General features: G+C 46.1%; 1 protein-coding gene across 1 annotated transcript in view; it reads right to left on the bottom strand.

The window, feature by feature from the left end:
- Positions 1-18101, bottom strand: part of NANP (N-acetylneuraminic acid phosphatase) — a 173932-nt gene that overhangs the window by 116639 nt on the left and 39192 nt on the right. The window contains exon 2 of the mRNA XM_069607791.1: positions 7355-7535. Within this exon, the coding sequence (XP_069463892.1) occupies positions 7355-7444 (90 nt within the window). The 5' untranslated portion in view covers positions 7445-7535. The remainder of the gene's footprint in view (positions 1-7354; positions 7536-18101) is intronic.

The following is an 18101-nucleotide window of genomic DNA, read 5'->3' as shown; positions in this document are numbered from 1 at the left end:
GTACAGATGCCCAGCCACTGTCAGTAAGTGGAGGGCAGCAGACCGAGCCCTCAACACCATATTGCCTATAGCCAATGAAGAAAGGGGCCCGCACCCCACCGGAAGACTAGGGAGTTGCCCTGGAGGAGACACGAGGGCAGTCCGCAACCACGAAGAGCCTCCCCACAGGGGTCCTAGCATTGCAACGCTTCCAGAGAGACACAGAGAAAATTCTGGGGGGGGATCCCTTCCAGCGCTCACGAGATGGCGACCAGAGAGGACACCCCCGCGCTCACCAGAGAAGATCTGAAGGACATATTCCACGAGATTAAAGCAAATCAGAACGGACATTCAAGCATCCATTTGTGACACATGTTAAAATCTCCCCTCATAATAAGGAGGCCCTCCGCCCTGTCTAGAATCTCTCCCGCTGCTCCTCTCCAAAACTGCATTTGACCAACATTTGGGCAGTAAACAGACACTATGGTTATTCTGGAATTTTCTATAGTCCCCGACACTACGAGTGCCCTCCCATCGGCTCGACCCAATACCACTGGTCTGATCCTTCGGTTCAATATGATCCCCACTCCTCCCTTTTTAAGGTGCCCCGATGCCCAGAATACTTGCCCAATATGCGCCCCCGGGCGGTGCCTTTCTTCCCCATGTACCGTGCGGGTTTCTTGTACCAGGAGTACATCTAGATCGCAATTCCGTATTTCTTTTCCCAGCAAAGAGCGTTTCGTGGGGGAATTAAGGCCTTTCACATTCTTTCACATTCTGGGAACCTATCTTGAGGACCTCCACCCGGCCTCCAATCTCAGGGTGTGCCATCTAGCCCCCTGGTTTCCCCTCCTGACCACTCAGTTTTAAACAGTACAGTGTCTTTGCTCCGCACCTTGGATCTGCCTATCCATATATAGAGCCCTATGTCCACCCTATCCCCCCTTCCCTTTTACCCCCCTGAAGATTGCACTGCCTGAGATGCCCACCCTCAGGTGTGCCACTTAAGGAAGAAGATTCAACCCCTCTGTTGTCCCCATTACCACCTCACCTCCCCCTGGCGGGGATTCTGCACTTTTAGGTACTCCCCTGGCTCCCTGACCTTCATTTCTTATTCCACCTCCCCTCATGCTGGGGGTGTTACATTTTTTGAATTTTCTGCCACCCTGCATCTTCTTCTTTGTGGCCTATGGGCTCCTTGGATCCCGCTGTTCCAATGGAGCCGCTACAGCCCCCTCCTGGTCTCCAGCCACCTCTTCGCTCTTGATGACCTGGAGCACCTGAAGTGCCTCTTGTCCACTGGTTACTCGATAATCTACTTCTCCACTTTCAAAAGTCAAGGCAAAGGGAAAGGACCACTGGTATCTGATGCCCTTGTCGGTGAGCCATTGCGTGAGTGGATGGCAGTCTCTGCGACGAGCCAGGGTCAGGGCTGACAGGTCTTGGAACACCTTGATTGTGTTGCCCTCAGAAAGGAAGCTCCACAGGTGCTTTGCTTTCTCAAGCACTTCATCTTCTCCTTGTATCTAAGGAAGCGGACCACTATGGACCTGTGGCCTCTCCCACCTCCGCCTTTATGGGCCCTTTCCAGCTGCACCTCCTTGCCCCCTTCAAGGGTGTACAATTGGTTTATCAGACCTTGTACCTTCCGTCCTACTTCGCCTGCTGACTCCTCTTTCCAGAACAAGGATAGATTACCAGTTCATGCAACAACACCATATTAATTTCCCGATCAGTTGGTAAGAATGGCCATGTCGGGTATGAAATCCCGGGAATCTCTGTGGCGATGTAATGACCTCCTCCTTGGGGACACCATTTTTGCAGAGGAAATTAAAGAGGCTATTGAAGAATTCTTCGGACTCAACAACACTGGAGAAGCCGAAAGGGGCATAGTATGGGATGCAGCAAAAGCAACATGGAGGGGCCTCCTCATCAGGGAGGGCGCCTCCAAAAAGAGAATCAGGACCTTGCTGTCCCAAAATCTTCGGGGGAAGAGATACGCCTCTTAGAAAGGGTAGAAGGTAAGGGGGACGTGGAGAGGGAGGAGGACCTAAGGTTGGCAAGAGGGAAACGTCAGGAACTAAGGGACATAGAGATGGGAAAGGTGCTCTCTAGAGTGCAATACCTGAAACAAAAATACTACGAGAAGGGGAACAAGGCAGACGCGCTATTTGGGCGGCGAGACTCCGAGGCCAGAGAGCAGAGAGATGGGTGACCACAATACGGGGAGAAGGGGTTCGGAGGCGATCAGAAGCAGGGGAAGTGGCTGGCAAATTCACCACATTCACGAAAACCTGTACGGGAAAGAGGGGGTCTCTGACGAGGAAACACTGGGAGCATACCTTGCGGGAGTGGCCATAGCGGGATTAAAACTGGGGAAGGCTCTGGGGGAAGATGGTTATATAGCAGGTTCTATAAGACTTTTGCAGGCCCCATGGCACGGCACCTGGCAGGCCTATTTTCTAACATCATGGCCACTGGGAGGGTCCCCCCAGTCTTTGGGAAACGCACTGATCACAGTTATACCAAAGGCGGATAAAGACCCCGAGAGCTGCAAATCCTACCGACCTATTTCTCTACTTTACGTGGATACTAAACTCTTCACAAGCATACTGGCCACACGGATGGAGGGCCTCATGCCGAGACCCATCCACTCAGATCAAGTGGGATTTATTCAGGTTAGACAGGGGGCTGACACCCTGTGCTAGACACTACACCTCATGGGAGCGGAGGGGAACCCATTGCTGGTGGCCATAGACGCTGAGAAGGCTTTTGTTCGGGTGGACTGGGGATTTCTTTATGGGGTACTCCAAAAATTCAGATACGGTAAGGGGATCGACAGGGCATCCAGGCATTATATGCAAACCCGACGGCCAGGGTCACAGTCAATGGGCGGTTGTCCCAGACATATCTGCTACAAAGGGGGACGAGACAGGGGTGTCCTCTGTCGCCCCTGCTCTTCGCCCTGACAATGGAAATACTGGCAGAGTACCTGAGAAAAACTCCTCAGGTAGAGGGCATCAAGGTTTGTAATAGAGAGTTTAAACTCCGGTTGTACGCAGACGACGTCATGCTGCACCTGACAAATCCGACCCAGTTCACACCCGCGGCCTTCAAGTTAATCGAAGAGTAATCGAAGAGTATGGGAGGTTCTCTGGGTTGAAGGTGAACATTGGAAAATCAGTGGTCTACCCATTTGCTTTCGATACCATTAGAAAGGTAGAATAACTGGTACCTCTGGAGTTGCAGACCCAGGTGGAGGGGGTGAAGTACCTCAGGATCAATATTGTTCGACCTGGACAAGACCTGGGCCGAGCCAACTACCCTCCATTGTTTGAAAGGTTGTTTACTGAAATGGAAACATGGGGGAAAAGGCATCTGTCTTGGTTGGGGGGCTTAATGCAATAAAAATGAATCTCCTCCCAAGGGTACTACACCTTTTCCAAATGCTTCGGATCCAGGCACTTGACGCATACCTGAAATAAGCCAAACGACGTATTAGGAGTTTCATTTGGCTGGGTCGGAAGCCCAGGGTGGGATATGGGACACTCATCTTGCCAAAGAAGAGGGGAGGAGTAGACCTGCTAGACCTCATGACATATTATAGGGCGGCACAGCTCAGGGCAATGGTTTGTTTGTTTTGTTTGTTTTGTTTTATTCGTATTTATATAGCGCACAGCAGCCCGAGGACATTGTGGCATTTGTTACAGTACAATGCTTAGTTACAGAGTAAAGAGGCATGCATTTGTTACATAGCAGGGATACAATATATATACAAGGTTACAATATAGTTATATTACATTTGTGATGTCCCGCACTTGAGGGAGGACTCATACAAACAATGGGTATTCCTTGAAAATCAACACTTAATCCCGGCAACAGCGGGGGAACGGCTCTGGGTCCCAAGGAATAATCTAAAACGGATTAGAGACCTTCCAATACTGGGGGTTCTATGGGAAGTCCTGGCTATGGGGGGAAAGGGAGAGGGAATTACTACCTGGCCCTCCCTCATGAGCCACATTTGGGTGCCACCAGTTAGAAATCCCAGAGGTCGAGCGCTACCAGTCCTGGTTCGAGGGGCGACTGACCAGGGTGGGTTAACTAGTACAAAAAGGGGAATTTATATGCATTCAGAAGCTGGAGGAGGCAATGGGAATAGGTCAATTGCCTGTGTCGTTATACCTCAGGCTAAAAGGGATATTCATAATCAGGAAAGTGGAAGGAGCTCATCCAGAGGTATCTCACCCCAGTCGAGAAGGTTCTTGATGGGTATGCAGACATGAAAGCCCTCATTTCACGACTCTATGGGGCATTGCTAGAACCCAGGGGGCATTGCTAGAACCCAGGGATGGGATAATAGAGGGACTCTGAACACGCTGGGAGAGACCTAGGCATGGTAATAGGGGATAATATGTGGCAGCTAATGTGCAGGTGTGCCTTTAAGACGTCCATCTCATGCCAATACAAGCTACATGCGAAAAAACTGCTTCACCGATGGCAATATGACCCAGTGTGTCTGTCCAGAATGTTCCCAACGGTGGACCCCCCACTGCTGGCATGGATGTGGACCCAGAGCTGACTATTGGCACATGTGGTGGGCTGCCCCAAGGTACAGTGTGTTTTGGGCAGAGGTCTTGGGGTGGATAAGGGATGCAGGAAGGGGAGCGCACAGTTTGGATCCTCCATTTGTATTGTTGGGGTTAGAGAAGTGCGAAGATAAGTGGCGTGCGCCCCCACCTCTAGTGCATTTTCTTCTTCTGGCAGTACGAGCATGCCGGTCCAGATAATGGAAAAGAGGGTTCCTCCCCACGGTACATGAGTGGTCCAGCACGCCCAAGGACATATACCTAAGGGAAAAATCACAGAAGCAATCCACGGAGGTAGTTCCTCAGTGGAATCAGAATGGTTACAGTTCCATAATAGGTTCCAGTGAGGGAAATGGGGCCATGAGGCCCAGGAAGAGGGACCGACCCGGCCCGTCAAGATAATAAGCCCGAAAGGTGCGCCACAAACCCTGTGGGTACAAGGACTATAATATTGTAGCCCGCTCGGTCAAGAACCTACATACAAGAGCACAGTTCGGACATCTAACTGTCAAAACAAGAGTTCACCTGATTCCAGGAGGGGGTGGGGGGAATAATGGAGTAACGCGACATATGGTCTACTGTATTGTTAGAGGGTACGACCCTCCTGTTTGGTTTAATTGATGCATGACTGTCAAAACCCAATAAAAAAGAAACCTCTTTGGGTCAGCCTCCTTCTGGTTCGCCACAGTGGCCGGGAATTGGTATACAAATAGTTTGTTGTTCTAAGGTTAAATTCCTTCAAATTACGGTTTACTTAATTCCTACTATGTGGAACTTTTCCGATTCTAGAAGCACAGTTAGACTACATATTTGAAGTAGTCGCTATCAATGCTATATTGATTAGATCAGTGAAAGGTTTGCACTGCAGAGACAATTAACTGTTCCTGTTCTATTTAGGTGGATGTTCCCATTGCTGTGGTTATGCTGAAACCTTTCTACGTGAGGGGCACTTCACTGTGGCCCATGCTGGGCATGTGCTTTTTGATGGGAAATTGGACTGCTAAGGCATTTCTATGCCAGAGTAGCTTGCATTGCTGAGGCCTTTCATTCACCTGTTCACTGTGGGGTGCTAGCACTGGTTCATCGCATGCAGTTCCTCCTCTACGCGAGTGGAACGTCTACTGCTTGTGACCCACAACTTATCTGCTCTATGTGTGGCAATTGCGTGCTGTTATTGCCCACGACAGTCCCACTCTATTTGAGGAAAGCATGATCTACTGAGGTCCATGGCATTCCTTTTCTATTTTAGGAAGGGAGTGTGCACTTCTGCAGCCTATGCTGTACCTGTTCTATGCGAGAGGATCTTTCACAGCAAAAAACAATTCCTTATCTTTTCCGAGTACAGAAATCACCTATCCTTGCTCTGATTAATGATTCACACCATCTGTTCTACATGACGAAAGCTTACATTGCCGTTGCCCTGACTCGTCCTTTCCATGTTTGTGCGAGGAAAGTCTGCACTACTCCTACTCAAACTGACATGTTCTGTGTGAGCAAAGCATTAAAAAGATTATGCTGCTGTTGACCCCATTTTTTGCATGGAACTAAAGTTCAGATTGTTAGCGCTCCTCTCTTACATTTGTCAGACGGTGCTGTGCTACTTCATCATACGCTTGGTTTGTTAATTGTGACAGAAACCTGTTTTTCTGTCACCATGTGGCACGCTGTCGCATGATAATGATTTCAATGCAGTTTGAACTTTTTGCACAGGTCTGCTGGATGTCACATACCTTTTACTCCCTTGAGAATAAGGTTTACTACCTTGACATCTCATTTACTCTCAAAGTTTAAAAATCGAGAGTAAACAACAACTCAAACTTTTTCTGGAGCACCCATTATAGACAGGAAGTGCTTTATTTCAGGAGCAATACTGTAACTGGAACATTAGCAGCATGACAGATCTCGGGGGTGAGGCTGCTATCAATTTGCCATCTTTGTTCCTTCATATTACTCGTTCATGAAGTTCCTGCAGGTAAACAATATGTAATGCTCGACACCGACTGACAATTGCAGTCGGTGTCGAGCATTACTAAGGAAACCATCTGAGACTGCCGATTCTAAAATGACCAGTTTGCTCAAGGCCACTGCTTTGCGGTTTGGTTCCCGCCTTGAGGTAAACCCATGTCAGATCCCAAAAGCCAAGCAGAATCTACAGGTTCACCTAGAAGGATTTGGTTTGCTGCAGTGTGCTCATAGGGTGATTTACTGAACTGATATAACCAATTTTACATTCCAAACATAAACTGCGCATAGGTGAAGTTCTTATTTTTGTTTGTTTACGTGGCAGTTCAATTCACTAAAAGCAATCATGCCAGAGAAAGGGGTCCCCTAACGGAGATCAACTATGGCATGTATTTCATCAGTCAATGTTGCAGCGCAAGTAACAGTTGTCACTAAGCAAGGTTGAGAAAACTCAGAGACCATAACAAACCTAGTCTTTGAACATAACGGGACACACTATGATAATGTTGAATATTGAGACCACAGAGACACAAACTTTAAAGAAATATATGAAAGGTGTGGTGTTAAAAGCGGCCAAACACTATAAAGGAACGCTGAAAGAAGTCTGAAGTAACATGCTTTCAAGAGAAACAAATGAAAAAATAATTTACAACAATGTTTAAAACTGGTAACTGAAGCATCCCATGAATGAGACTAAGCGCTGAAGGAGAAAAGCACTCGGGAATATAAAGTGCATGCTGAAGCCAAGAATAAAACAGAGAAAAGAACAAAAACAAGCTTTTTGTCACAAGCTGATCCAAACACCATTGAGGTGCAAGAGTTCTTACCTCCTGAACGGCTCTCTCGTTAGCTCCTGCTGTATCAATGAGTGTATTGTCCAAATCAAAAAACACTGCTTTGACACCACTCAATACCATAGTGAACCAAGTGATACCACAGCGGCTGTGGAGGACTGTCCAATGGATAACCTCTTTAGAAGCCTTATGTTTAAATTCTGAGTCTTTTTACCTGCAGAAGAAGCAATGTTATAAAGATCAGTAGTCCATGCTAGAATAATGCAGCATTTTAATACATTTACCCCAAATTACATAAATACATCTGAATACTGTAACATTTGAGATTGCCTGCTCCACTAGTCCAGGAATGAAGCAAGGTGTTTGAAATTCGAGGTTGTTCATTGCTAACACTTTTAACCCAAAGCATATGCAGATTTATAAAGCAAAAGATTTTTGAAGGCTAACGAATTACAAGTTGGAAATTATGAATATGAACCAAAGGAGACAGTAATTTTTCACTTGCCAATCTGAACTTTGTTTGGCAAAGTCCATGAGAAGAACAAATTACGCAGCACTGGTAATGTTCTTTCTACTGGATGTTACTACCATGGATTCCATATCTTTGATATATCCATATCCTGCTTTGCAGTCTCTGAAAATAAAAATTCGATAGCAGAGGGCGCTGTGCGGCATCAAGTCGATGTCCCTGGGCGGTTACCATTCCGGCGTCCAGAGACGACGTCTATGGTAGTATAAATATCACGCACTGTGCCCGTTACATCCGTTCTCAGTTTTTCCCCTCTTTCTACACAGCAGATTTGAGGATTATATAACCTGCATGGGTGTTGAAAGAGGTATATTAAAAAATGTACCCACAGTCAGAGGGGTAGGCTGGGAGGGCAATGAGGAATCCGTGGGAGCAACATCCAGTAGAAAGAACATTACCAGAAGTAAGTAATTTGTTCTTCTAATGGATTGTGTCCGCCCTCGGATTCCTCATCTTTGATAGACTCCCATAGCAGTTTTAGTAGATGGAGGTAGGACAAGTGGAATATTTGTCACTATTGATTGATGTTGTGCAGAACAGCTCTTCCAAATCAAGCGTCCTAACCTGACAGAGTATATAAACAATTATGTTTCAAGAAAGTGTGTAGTGAGGACCAGGTAGCAGCATTACAAATGTGCTGCACTGGAACACATCTTTGAAGAGCCAAAGTGGTAGCCACTCATCTGGTGGAAGGAGCGGTTAGGTTTTCATGGACATTTTTGCCTCAAATGGAGTAGCACTACGAAATGCAAAGGATTATACAACACGATAAAGTTTGTTTGGTCACAGCTTGGCCCAGCCTGTGGCCGGTATAACCAATTAATATAGTTGGTCATCTTGCCTGACATTTTCCATCCTAGAAATGTAGCAGCTAAGAGCACTTTTTTGATCTAGCCTGTGTAACATCTCTTCATCCTTAGAAGGGTGAGGAGGCGGGTAAAAAGCTGGTAGTTTTATCATTTGTGTCTGATGGAATTCAGACGCAAACTTGGGAAGTAAGGCGTGACAAACTCTCTGAACTACCTTCTCCTTGGAGAAGATTGCAAAAGGAGGTTTACATGACAGGCCTTGTAGTTCACTCACTCTGCAAGCAGAGGTGATGGATTCCAAAAAGATGCTATTCTGAATTAACAACCTAAGTGGACAAGAATGGAGAGGTTCAAATGGCACTCCCATTAAAAAGGTTACAAACCGATCTCAAATCCCAGGACGAGACCAGAAAGGGAACGACTGCAAAAGTATTTGTCAATCCCTTGAGGAATTGAATGAAAATTGGCATCTTAAAGTAAGAGCCTACTGTGCCGTGCATTTAAAAATGGATAACACTGCCAGGTAACCCTTGACGGTAGCCCCTGATGACCTAGGTGCAGCAAAAAAGAAGCACGGAAGGTGTATTGCAAGTAAAAGGTTCAATATCTTTAGCTCTACATGAGATGCAAAACTTGTTCCAACGGCAGGGGTATAGTGCTTTTGTTGCTGGGCTTCTGATCGAAAGCAACACCTCCATGGCGTCTTCTGGAAGGTCCCAATCTTTGTATCTTAGCCGCTCAGAAACCAGGCATGAAGTTTCTGAGATTTGATTTCTGGGTGAAGACGACAGCCTCCCCTCTTGTGAGAGTAGATCCACTTTCTGGGGAAGATGAAATGTAGGGCAGGTGGACATGTCTAAAAGTCTGCGTACCACATTCTTGTGGCCCAATCCGAAGCAATAAGGATCATGGACTTCCCGAACTTTCTAAACCTCCTAATGACATGAGGAATGATGGGAACGCTTACATGAGTGGAAAATCCCAGTTCATTATGATCGCGTCTCCCAGCGCACCTCTCTGAGGAAATTCCCTGGAGCAGAACAGGTCACGTTTCTTGTTGATACTGGACACGAACAGATCTCCCCAAAGAGCGAAGATCTCTAGAAGGACTTCCTGCGCTAACTCACACTCATGGGAGATCGTGCTCTGCCTGCTCAGAGCGTCCGCCGTCATATTGTCTTCTCCGGCTGGGTGGAAAGCCAACAGAGAAATCCTGTTTTGTAGTGCCGAAAACCAGAGCTGCATTGCCTCCCTGTATAGCGGTAGTGACCCTACACCTCCTCTCTTGTTGAGGTAATTCATGGGCACTGTGTTGTCTGGCATTATCAGGACATTCTTCGCCTGTATGGACGTCAAAAAGGCTATCAGCTTCAGTATGATTGCCCTAAACTCCAAAATGTTTATGTGTAGTCTGGATTTTGATGGGGATCACAGACCTCTGATCATAAGATTGCTCATGTGAGTTCCACAGCCTGTGGCAGAGAATCTGACTATTGTCATCTCCGGCCAGTTGCCAAAAAAGGCTCCCCCAACATCTTATTTTCTGCAGGAGAACTTGTGCGACTTTGCTCGGGACCAGTAGCTCAGTCATCCTGCCCGAGAATTGTGACCATTGGGATCTGAGGGCCCACTGGAGGGACCTCATCCTCAGGAGGGCTTCTGGCAACAAGAAAATGCAGGACGCCACGCGGTCCAGCAGCCTCATCCTGAGCCCTCAAGTCGGGAGGCAAAGCCTTCCCAGAGGAAGACTCCAGGGCCGCTCTGATGAATTGCAGCTTTTGGGAAGGTGATCCGAAACGCGTTGACAACCTTTAAGTGTCAGCCACTAATACATCTAGGATTGATCACTATTGTAGGACTGCTTTATATTACAGAAATGTTTGTTTTTTATGCATGAACTAAAGTGATTCTAATTGATTTACTGTATATGTGAGTCACTATTACCTGTATGTACAATAGGAATTCTTGATGTGCGTTTGTAGAATTTATTTTGAGTGTGAGGATTAAAACTCTTGCCACCAATTGTATTGAAATCAAGGTATTTTTTCTATTTCTATAACCTTGTTTAAATTTGCTTTGAAATTAAGGATATTTTGGTTCTACAATTCTTTGTGACACTCATTCGTTAAATTTGGGAATAAGTCCCATAGGAGTGCATCTGGGGGTTGCTGTTGGAAACAACGTGCTTCTTTTTTTGGATTTTATTTATGAGGTTCCGTGTGGTCGGGGGACCTTACCCAATTGCACCTGAAATTGATAGAATCTAATTAAAAATAAAAAGTAACAATTAGAATTAAGACTAACCTAGGAGTAGTGCACCTCACTGTCTAGTGTTTAGGCTTTTGGGAAGGTGTCACCTGGGATTTCTTGAAGTTGAGGGAGGAACACAGTTTTTTTTAGAGAGTCGCGGGTGCTTTTGAGATGTTCCAGAGCCTGTTCTAGAGAACATGCTCTGGTCAGCCAATCGTCTAGGTAGGGAAAGGCATAAATCCCTCCTCGATACCACCACCGCCATCAACTTGGCAAACACCCTCTGTGCAGAGGTCAGCCCAAAAAGCAGTACTCGAAACTGATAGTTTGAACTGCCAATAGGTATATTCTGTGCTTGCCATGAATATACACATGAAAGTAAGCATCCTAACGATAGAGGGACGCCGTCCAATCCTAGAGCTGAAGGACCTGGAGGATCTGCAAAAGAGTGACCATCTTGAATTGGTCCTTCCTGAGGAACTTATTCAAGCGTCTCAGGTCCAAGATGGGTTGCAATCCTTGGTCTTTCTTGAGAACCTGAAAATAGGTGGCATACCAACCCTGGTTTTGTTCCACTACAGGTACCCTTTCCACAGCACCTTTCTCCAACAGGGAAAGAATCTCCTGTAGAAGGAGCAGATCTGGTTGCTTGCTCGGGGAAGAATCTGGAGGTCTTTTTAGAAATGGGATACAGTACCTTTGAGCCACTGTTGGAAGGGCCCAGGCATCTAAAGTAATGCAATGCCATTCTTGCAGATGCTGGGTCAATCTGCCTCCCACCAGAGTCATGTGCCCAAAGTGCTCAAAGAGATTTTGTGGCTGTGGCAGAGGGCAATGAGGAGGTGGCTGCCTGAGCAGTCTTTCCCCACGGCCTCTATTGGCACGTGTGAATCTCTTCTCTCCTCATTGGGTAGCAGAGCCTCTTCCTCTTTGGCCAAATGAGGAGTAATATTGAAAGGGACGCCCTCTCCAAGCTTGTGAAGGTGGGTGTTGCTGTTGCGGCTGATGGTTGGCCGCCCCCAAATATTTTTTAAACCTCTGAGTTTAAAAAACCTTTGCATTGGGAATGAAAAGGTTGGGCACATCAAAGGGCATGTCCAGTAACCTTGATTGGACATCAGATGCAAATCCAGACTTGCGTGACCATACAAAACATCTGCTTACCGCCCTGGAGCCCATACACCAACCAAAGCAGTCGGATGGATCAAGCCCTGATTGGAGGGATTGGCAGGAAGACTCCTTGACATTATTAATGATGGTGTTAAAACCATCCCTCATTTCACCCTCGGGAATACTTTACTGGGAAAGCAAATTCCATAGCGTACATGTATACTTGGCTAGGGCACAAGATGCATTATGCTTCCCCCAGAAAATACCCCCTTGGCTAATGCATCATATATCTTATCCCTAGCTGGTGGCATGGTCGGATAAGCTGCGGCTCTTGAAGTACAAGTAGCCACCTGCACCACTAAACTCTTCGGAGTAGGGTGTCTGGAGAGATAAATCAGTATTCACAGATGAAGACCTTTTTTTGCTAACTCATTGTTCACAGCAGGAGACACGTCTGGTTTTTGTTAGTTCTCTAAAATTGTTTTTTTTAAAGCTGTGTGAAAAGGTACCACAGGCTCCTTGGAAGGACCTCTATCCAGGATGTCTGTAAGGTCATCTTGGGTTATATCCTTTGCAGGATGCCCCCATCCCAAAGATTCCACCACCCTGTTCATCACAGTTCTATGTGCCACATTAGGGTGAGCATTTACATTAGGCATATCAAAATCCACCTGAGGTGAGGTATCTAGCCCACTGGCATCTTTAAGGCAAGCAGCTAGATCTTCTAAACAAGACCGATCAGATGAATTCCTCTGGAACATCAGGTGTTCCAAAACGTTCATACCCATTCAAAGATAGGCCCAAAGGACTTGAAAAAATACTTTTTAGATTGCAGTTTAAAACTCACAATTGGGTATGAGGTTGATACGCCCTTAGACATCCACTCCTTCGACAACGAAGTCCCTGAAGCTTTTGGCTTCTTTAAAGTCTGTGTGGTTGACACTTTCAATGCTAGACTGAGGCCCTCTGGATCAGACTTTTGGGCATGCAGGTCGAAGCCTTTGGCTCCCCCGTGCCGGTCTTGGAAGGCGAGGTAAGAATCGGTAGCCTTCTTGAGCTCTTTCGAGGGACCAGGAGGAGCCGCCAACGAAAACACGTCCATCTTTTGACAGGGGTTTTACCATTAGGCCGCCGATACAGTATTTTCGGGGAAATGTACTAAACGCATGTTGGGTGAGGAGTCGGAACACAAGGAACAATGGCATTGTTTCTTCGACTGCTTTTCTTGAAGAGGAAGACGAAGAGTGACGGGAATCGCTCTTTGAATGCTTCGAATGTTTGGAACCTTTCTGGAGACTTGTCTCCAGTAGAGCTCTTACCTTCGGATGATTTTCTCTTTGAAGGAGTGGAAGATGGGGACTTAAAAACAGACCGACCTAAGGAGAGTTTTCGACTGACACTCTTTTAAGGCCTTACTAGTCATCAACTGGAGGGAGCCTCACCCAGTGGATTAGTGCTTCTTCCCGAGGCACCAGAGACATATTTATGCCCCTTCAAGATGGTGGCACGTATGCCCTTAGAGGATATTCCCTTAGCGGTTCAGCTTGCAAGAGAAGTCTACCGGAAATCATCACTCCAGAAGCCTTGAGGAATCTTACTAATGGAACCATTGCGGCAAGACCTGTGCGTTGCTTCGTGGCTTTAAGCACTGACACTTGTTACTCATTCCTGCCTATTTTTGTATTCTCTGCTTCGCCTTCTTCCGTCCCCCTTGCATACTGCTCCGCCTGGGTAGCCTTGCTATGCCTTCCCTTGCTCTGCTTTCTGCCTCGCTCCGATCCTCCTCCACTTACCTGTCAAATTCTCCAAGCTGTTGTTTCTAATCCACAAGTGGATTCCGTGCTCCGCTCTACTCACCGTCTTCGACAGCACAACCACCTCGGAGGAGAACCCATTCTCATTGCAATGTTCGTGTTTACACCCAGAAGGAATTCATCTATCATCATCAGGGTTTTCCCTTGGAGGGTTTTCCCCGGGGCTCTGCGCAACAAGTACACGCACGACCAGCCGATCTGGGACTGCGGATACTTTTTGAGCTAAGTTCTGCGACACACAATTCTTGCTCCAGAAATAAGATGATCCCGACGCTGCTTCATTTCAGGTCAGTCGCACAACGTTTCTTTTTCAAGCATTCGTAACAGTACAGCATAACGGTTACACATGCAGAAAAATAGAACTGAGGCAACATGCGCACTGTGTGCAATTTATACTACCATCAACGTCACATCTGGACATGTGAATGGTAACAGTTGAGGGACATCGACTGGATGCCACAGAGTGCACTCTGCTGGCAAAAAACATTTCAGAGAATGGAAAGCAGGATATGGATATACCAAAGATGATGAATCCGTGGGAGTGCACAAGCCATGAGAATGTTTATTTCCAACTCAAGTTATGCCTTATAGAATGTAACCAGCTCAATTAAGGAAAATCCAGTGAAGGAACACAGACAGTGTTTTAACCTATGTTCAAGCATCTCCGATAGTGGTAAAATCACAATAACTTGTGGCAAAGTGTTTGCCTGGGACTAAGAAGGGCACCAATATCACATGCAAATATGCAATAGCTTTTATATGGGTACGTTTCAAAACGTTCTCAACTGAAAATGATCAGGATGGCTCTTCTCCTTAATGTAGTCGGGCCTCTTCCTCCTGAGCGATCCCCCTGCCTCAGTGTGCTCTACCTAACCTCTGGATTCTCTGTCCCAGTCCTCACATTTGCAAAGGGGTTCACCCCCTTCGCTCGGAGTTGCAGGCTTTTAGATTTCCAGACCCTTCTTTGGTTGAGGGTCTAGTTGTGGGCTTTCCTTGGCCCAGTAGTATCAGAATACTTACTCCAGTGCATAGCGTTCCAAACTGACAGATCAAGGGGAAATGGATGAAGGGGAGCTAGAGAAGAGATTCAAGTGTGTGTGCCCTACATAGGTTGCCTTCTACTTCTGCTCTCCTCTTATATCAAGGTAACCTCCCTTCCACCTCTGGTTGCCTCTCTCACCAACTACTGATAGCCGACATGGCCTGCTGGAGCCTTCCTACTCTGATTCCGGGGGAAGTGCTCTCTCCCTTCTCCATTTCCCTTCCCCCATCAGCACCTGATATTCCAGCAGCATCCCCTGCTAGATCTCCTTGCTCCTCTCATTCTGTCACCACTTGATCTACTTTGCCTTCACTGCCTACTATTGACACCCCCAAATTACTGTTGCTACCACCTTCGCTTGTTGACCTTTCCACCTGGACCACCTCTGTATCACTCTCAGCCCCTGATGTTTCCACCTTCTCTGTGTCAATACATGCTTTTGATTTTATCACTTACTCTAGGTCTCACCACCTTATCTTGGCTCCCACTCTCTCCTCCCTGTATCTGCTCCTCCTACAACCTCTCTTGTCCAGGTGTGACCACCTCGTCCAACACCCTCTTGGCTCTCACTGCCTTCACCTGCTCTCCACTACTGCCACCTATCCAGTCTATGCTTCTTTCAACACCATCTAGTCTTCAGCTACTACCCAACTTGAGCCTCCGACACTGGTTGACTAGGACCTCTCAGTTTTACACACTAACCCCACCACCACAGAAGGAACTCTTTGTAAGTCTTGCACCTGCGGTCAATAACTGGGAATGGGCTGCGATTGGTTGCTGTTCATGAGTACAACTATCAATACTTCTGACTTAATGGGCCGGAACAATCCTATAACTGGGATGTCTGCGGTCTTGGAATCGACTTTCTGCTCTCTGGTGCTGCCTGTGCAGAGTCTCCTGTTACTCCAGTAAAGGGGGTAGGGTGCGGGGGAGGGGACAGGAGACTCTGGGGGAATAAGGTTAAAATAAATAAATGCTGGAGAAACACTTGGTAAGGTGTTTAAACTGTTAGCTTATGAGGAAACTTTGGGTGCACATTGCAACTGTAACAATGTATCCTTGGTGAGAGAATGTTCCTGCAGGGAGATAATGCATTGATAACCTGATTTCCTATGGGATACAATCCACAGTCAGAAAACTGCAAACTTACAAGTGTATCTGTAGGACTGCCTGGTTGACCGTCCGTCCCTTTAGAGCTATGAAATGACGTTGTGGACTTTGCGGCCTTACTTGTAACAACTGTCACAGAGTGCACTAAGCAGAGACAACACAAGATAAGTTGATCAGAATAAACCAAGTGTTTTATTAGTTAACCAAAGAATTATGTAATTCAAGTTTGTGAGGGCAAAAACTAACCAAATATGGGGAAATACCCAACTAAAAGTAGGCATAAATTCAGCAGGGACTGCAATCTCTCCAGTGTGCATGGCCTCACACCCGAACAGGAAAGTCAATCCAATCTGGTGCTGAAGGCATGTCAAAGAAATGGTTTCTTCCAACGGTCCCAAAGAAACAAGCTGAACGTGAACCCTACAACAATGAATTATGAACATGTAAATATCTCTTGAGAAGTTTCTGGTTTGGACTTATCCTGGGCCCATTCCAATCTCTAGTAGGACACATGGATTGTATATTCAAGTCTTCTGAAACCACAGCGAAAGGCAGTGGTAAAGGCCCTGCAACGGCAAAGTTAGAGGCTTCGCAGAGTCTTACATTCTCTTCCAGAAGTCTGAGACAAAGGTGAGGTTTCATCAACACTGGTCTGCTCTCCCTTGGGTCAGGGATGTGCTTCAGAGGTTCACAGTCACCTGACCAGTTGCCTGTTCCTAGACACTTGTTCCCCAGAACACTGCCCCCTCCTTGCTACATCTGTTATAGCTTCCTCTTCTCTCAGTAAGATACCAGCGTTTTTTTACCTCCTCCCACCTCTAAAGACTGACTTGCACCAACCTGGTCCACTGGAACCCGCCCCCTAGTATCTGTGCTAGTACAGGTTGGACCCAGCGCTTATGCATGGTAGAGAAATAGCGCGTGTCCAGCGGGGAATTGATAGGATAAAATCGAGGCTATCATTTGGTGAAAAGCCTTGACTTTCCCAAATTGTCTACCAATTGCTTCACTTCGCTTAAAGCTGGGTCTGAATTCTCTGACCTCTATTTTTAGGTGGAAAATGCTAACTCGATATAGGCTTACACTAAATCCTCTGTTGAATAGTTTGTATATTGACCTGGGAATTGCCCTGGAGAGGGGTAAGTGTGCCGCACTGGTTGCCTTTGGAAAAGCAGTAGCGCTCATTTTGAGTGAGTGTACCACAAATGGTGACCGGTTGGCTTCCAACCCAGAACTGGTTAAGAAAATGTTGAGAGAGTTGGATTGGTATAATACATTGGACAAAGTTCTTATATATCAAAATAAATGTTAGGACTCTCTCAATTTGTTCTAAGCCACTGGGCTATTCAAAACTTTATTCGAGAAGGTTTCCCAACCCATATTGGCGGGAAGAATTCCTCAGACTGCGATTAAATCTGCTACTAACTGGAGAAATCAAGAAGGTTAGGTCGTGTGGGGAAACTGGAAAGTGGAGGGTCTGGGAAATTGTCCAATGTCTAAGTCTAATAATACCTTGCAGAGGCTGGATCTAGTCAAAAGATTTTTGTTGAACCAAGATTTTGTCAATAATGGCGTATTATTTCTTAGGTTATCTAGCGGGGAGGAAACGCTAACTATATAGCAATAATACAATGGTTGGTTTTAGCAGGAATTGGGAAACCTTTCTAACTGTATTTCCAAGAATGCTCGCCAATTTGCACTTTGACTTATTGTGCGTTTTGTACAGGAGGAACTTTGATTGGATGGTAAGGAAATGAATGTTGTTTGCCTATTTGCACATGCAAGGATTCTGCTATTTGCACAAGAGGAAGAAATGATCAGTTAAAGATAATGAATTTGGGTTATGTAGTAAGTGTACTTTTTGTATTGTGTGTAATTTGATGAAGAGGAACTAATAATGTGTTGAAATATTAGGGAATGTAATGAAATGTACATTTTTAGAATATTTGTTTGTGTCTTGCATTTGTGATTAACTGTTTGTTTTAATGCTCTGTGTAAGGTTACCTAGTTTCAACCATTATCACAATAAAAAAAAGAAGTAAGCAGGTTCTCCCTCTAACCAGCGTATTGGATCTCCGCTAGTTGTATCCAAACTTTGGTCTGTAAGAGAAAAGGA

Source organism: Ambystoma mexicanum, chromosome 4q (assembly GCF_040938575.1).
Source record: "Ambystoma mexicanum isolate Mex_15411 chromosome 4q, UKY_AmexF1_1, whole genome shotgun sequence".
Lineage (NCBI taxonomy): Eukaryota > Metazoa > Chordata > Amphibia > Caudata > Ambystomatidae > Ambystoma > Ambystoma mexicanum.
Note: the sequence above shows the minus strand (reverse complement) of the source record. Positions and strands in the feature narration are given on the sequence as shown.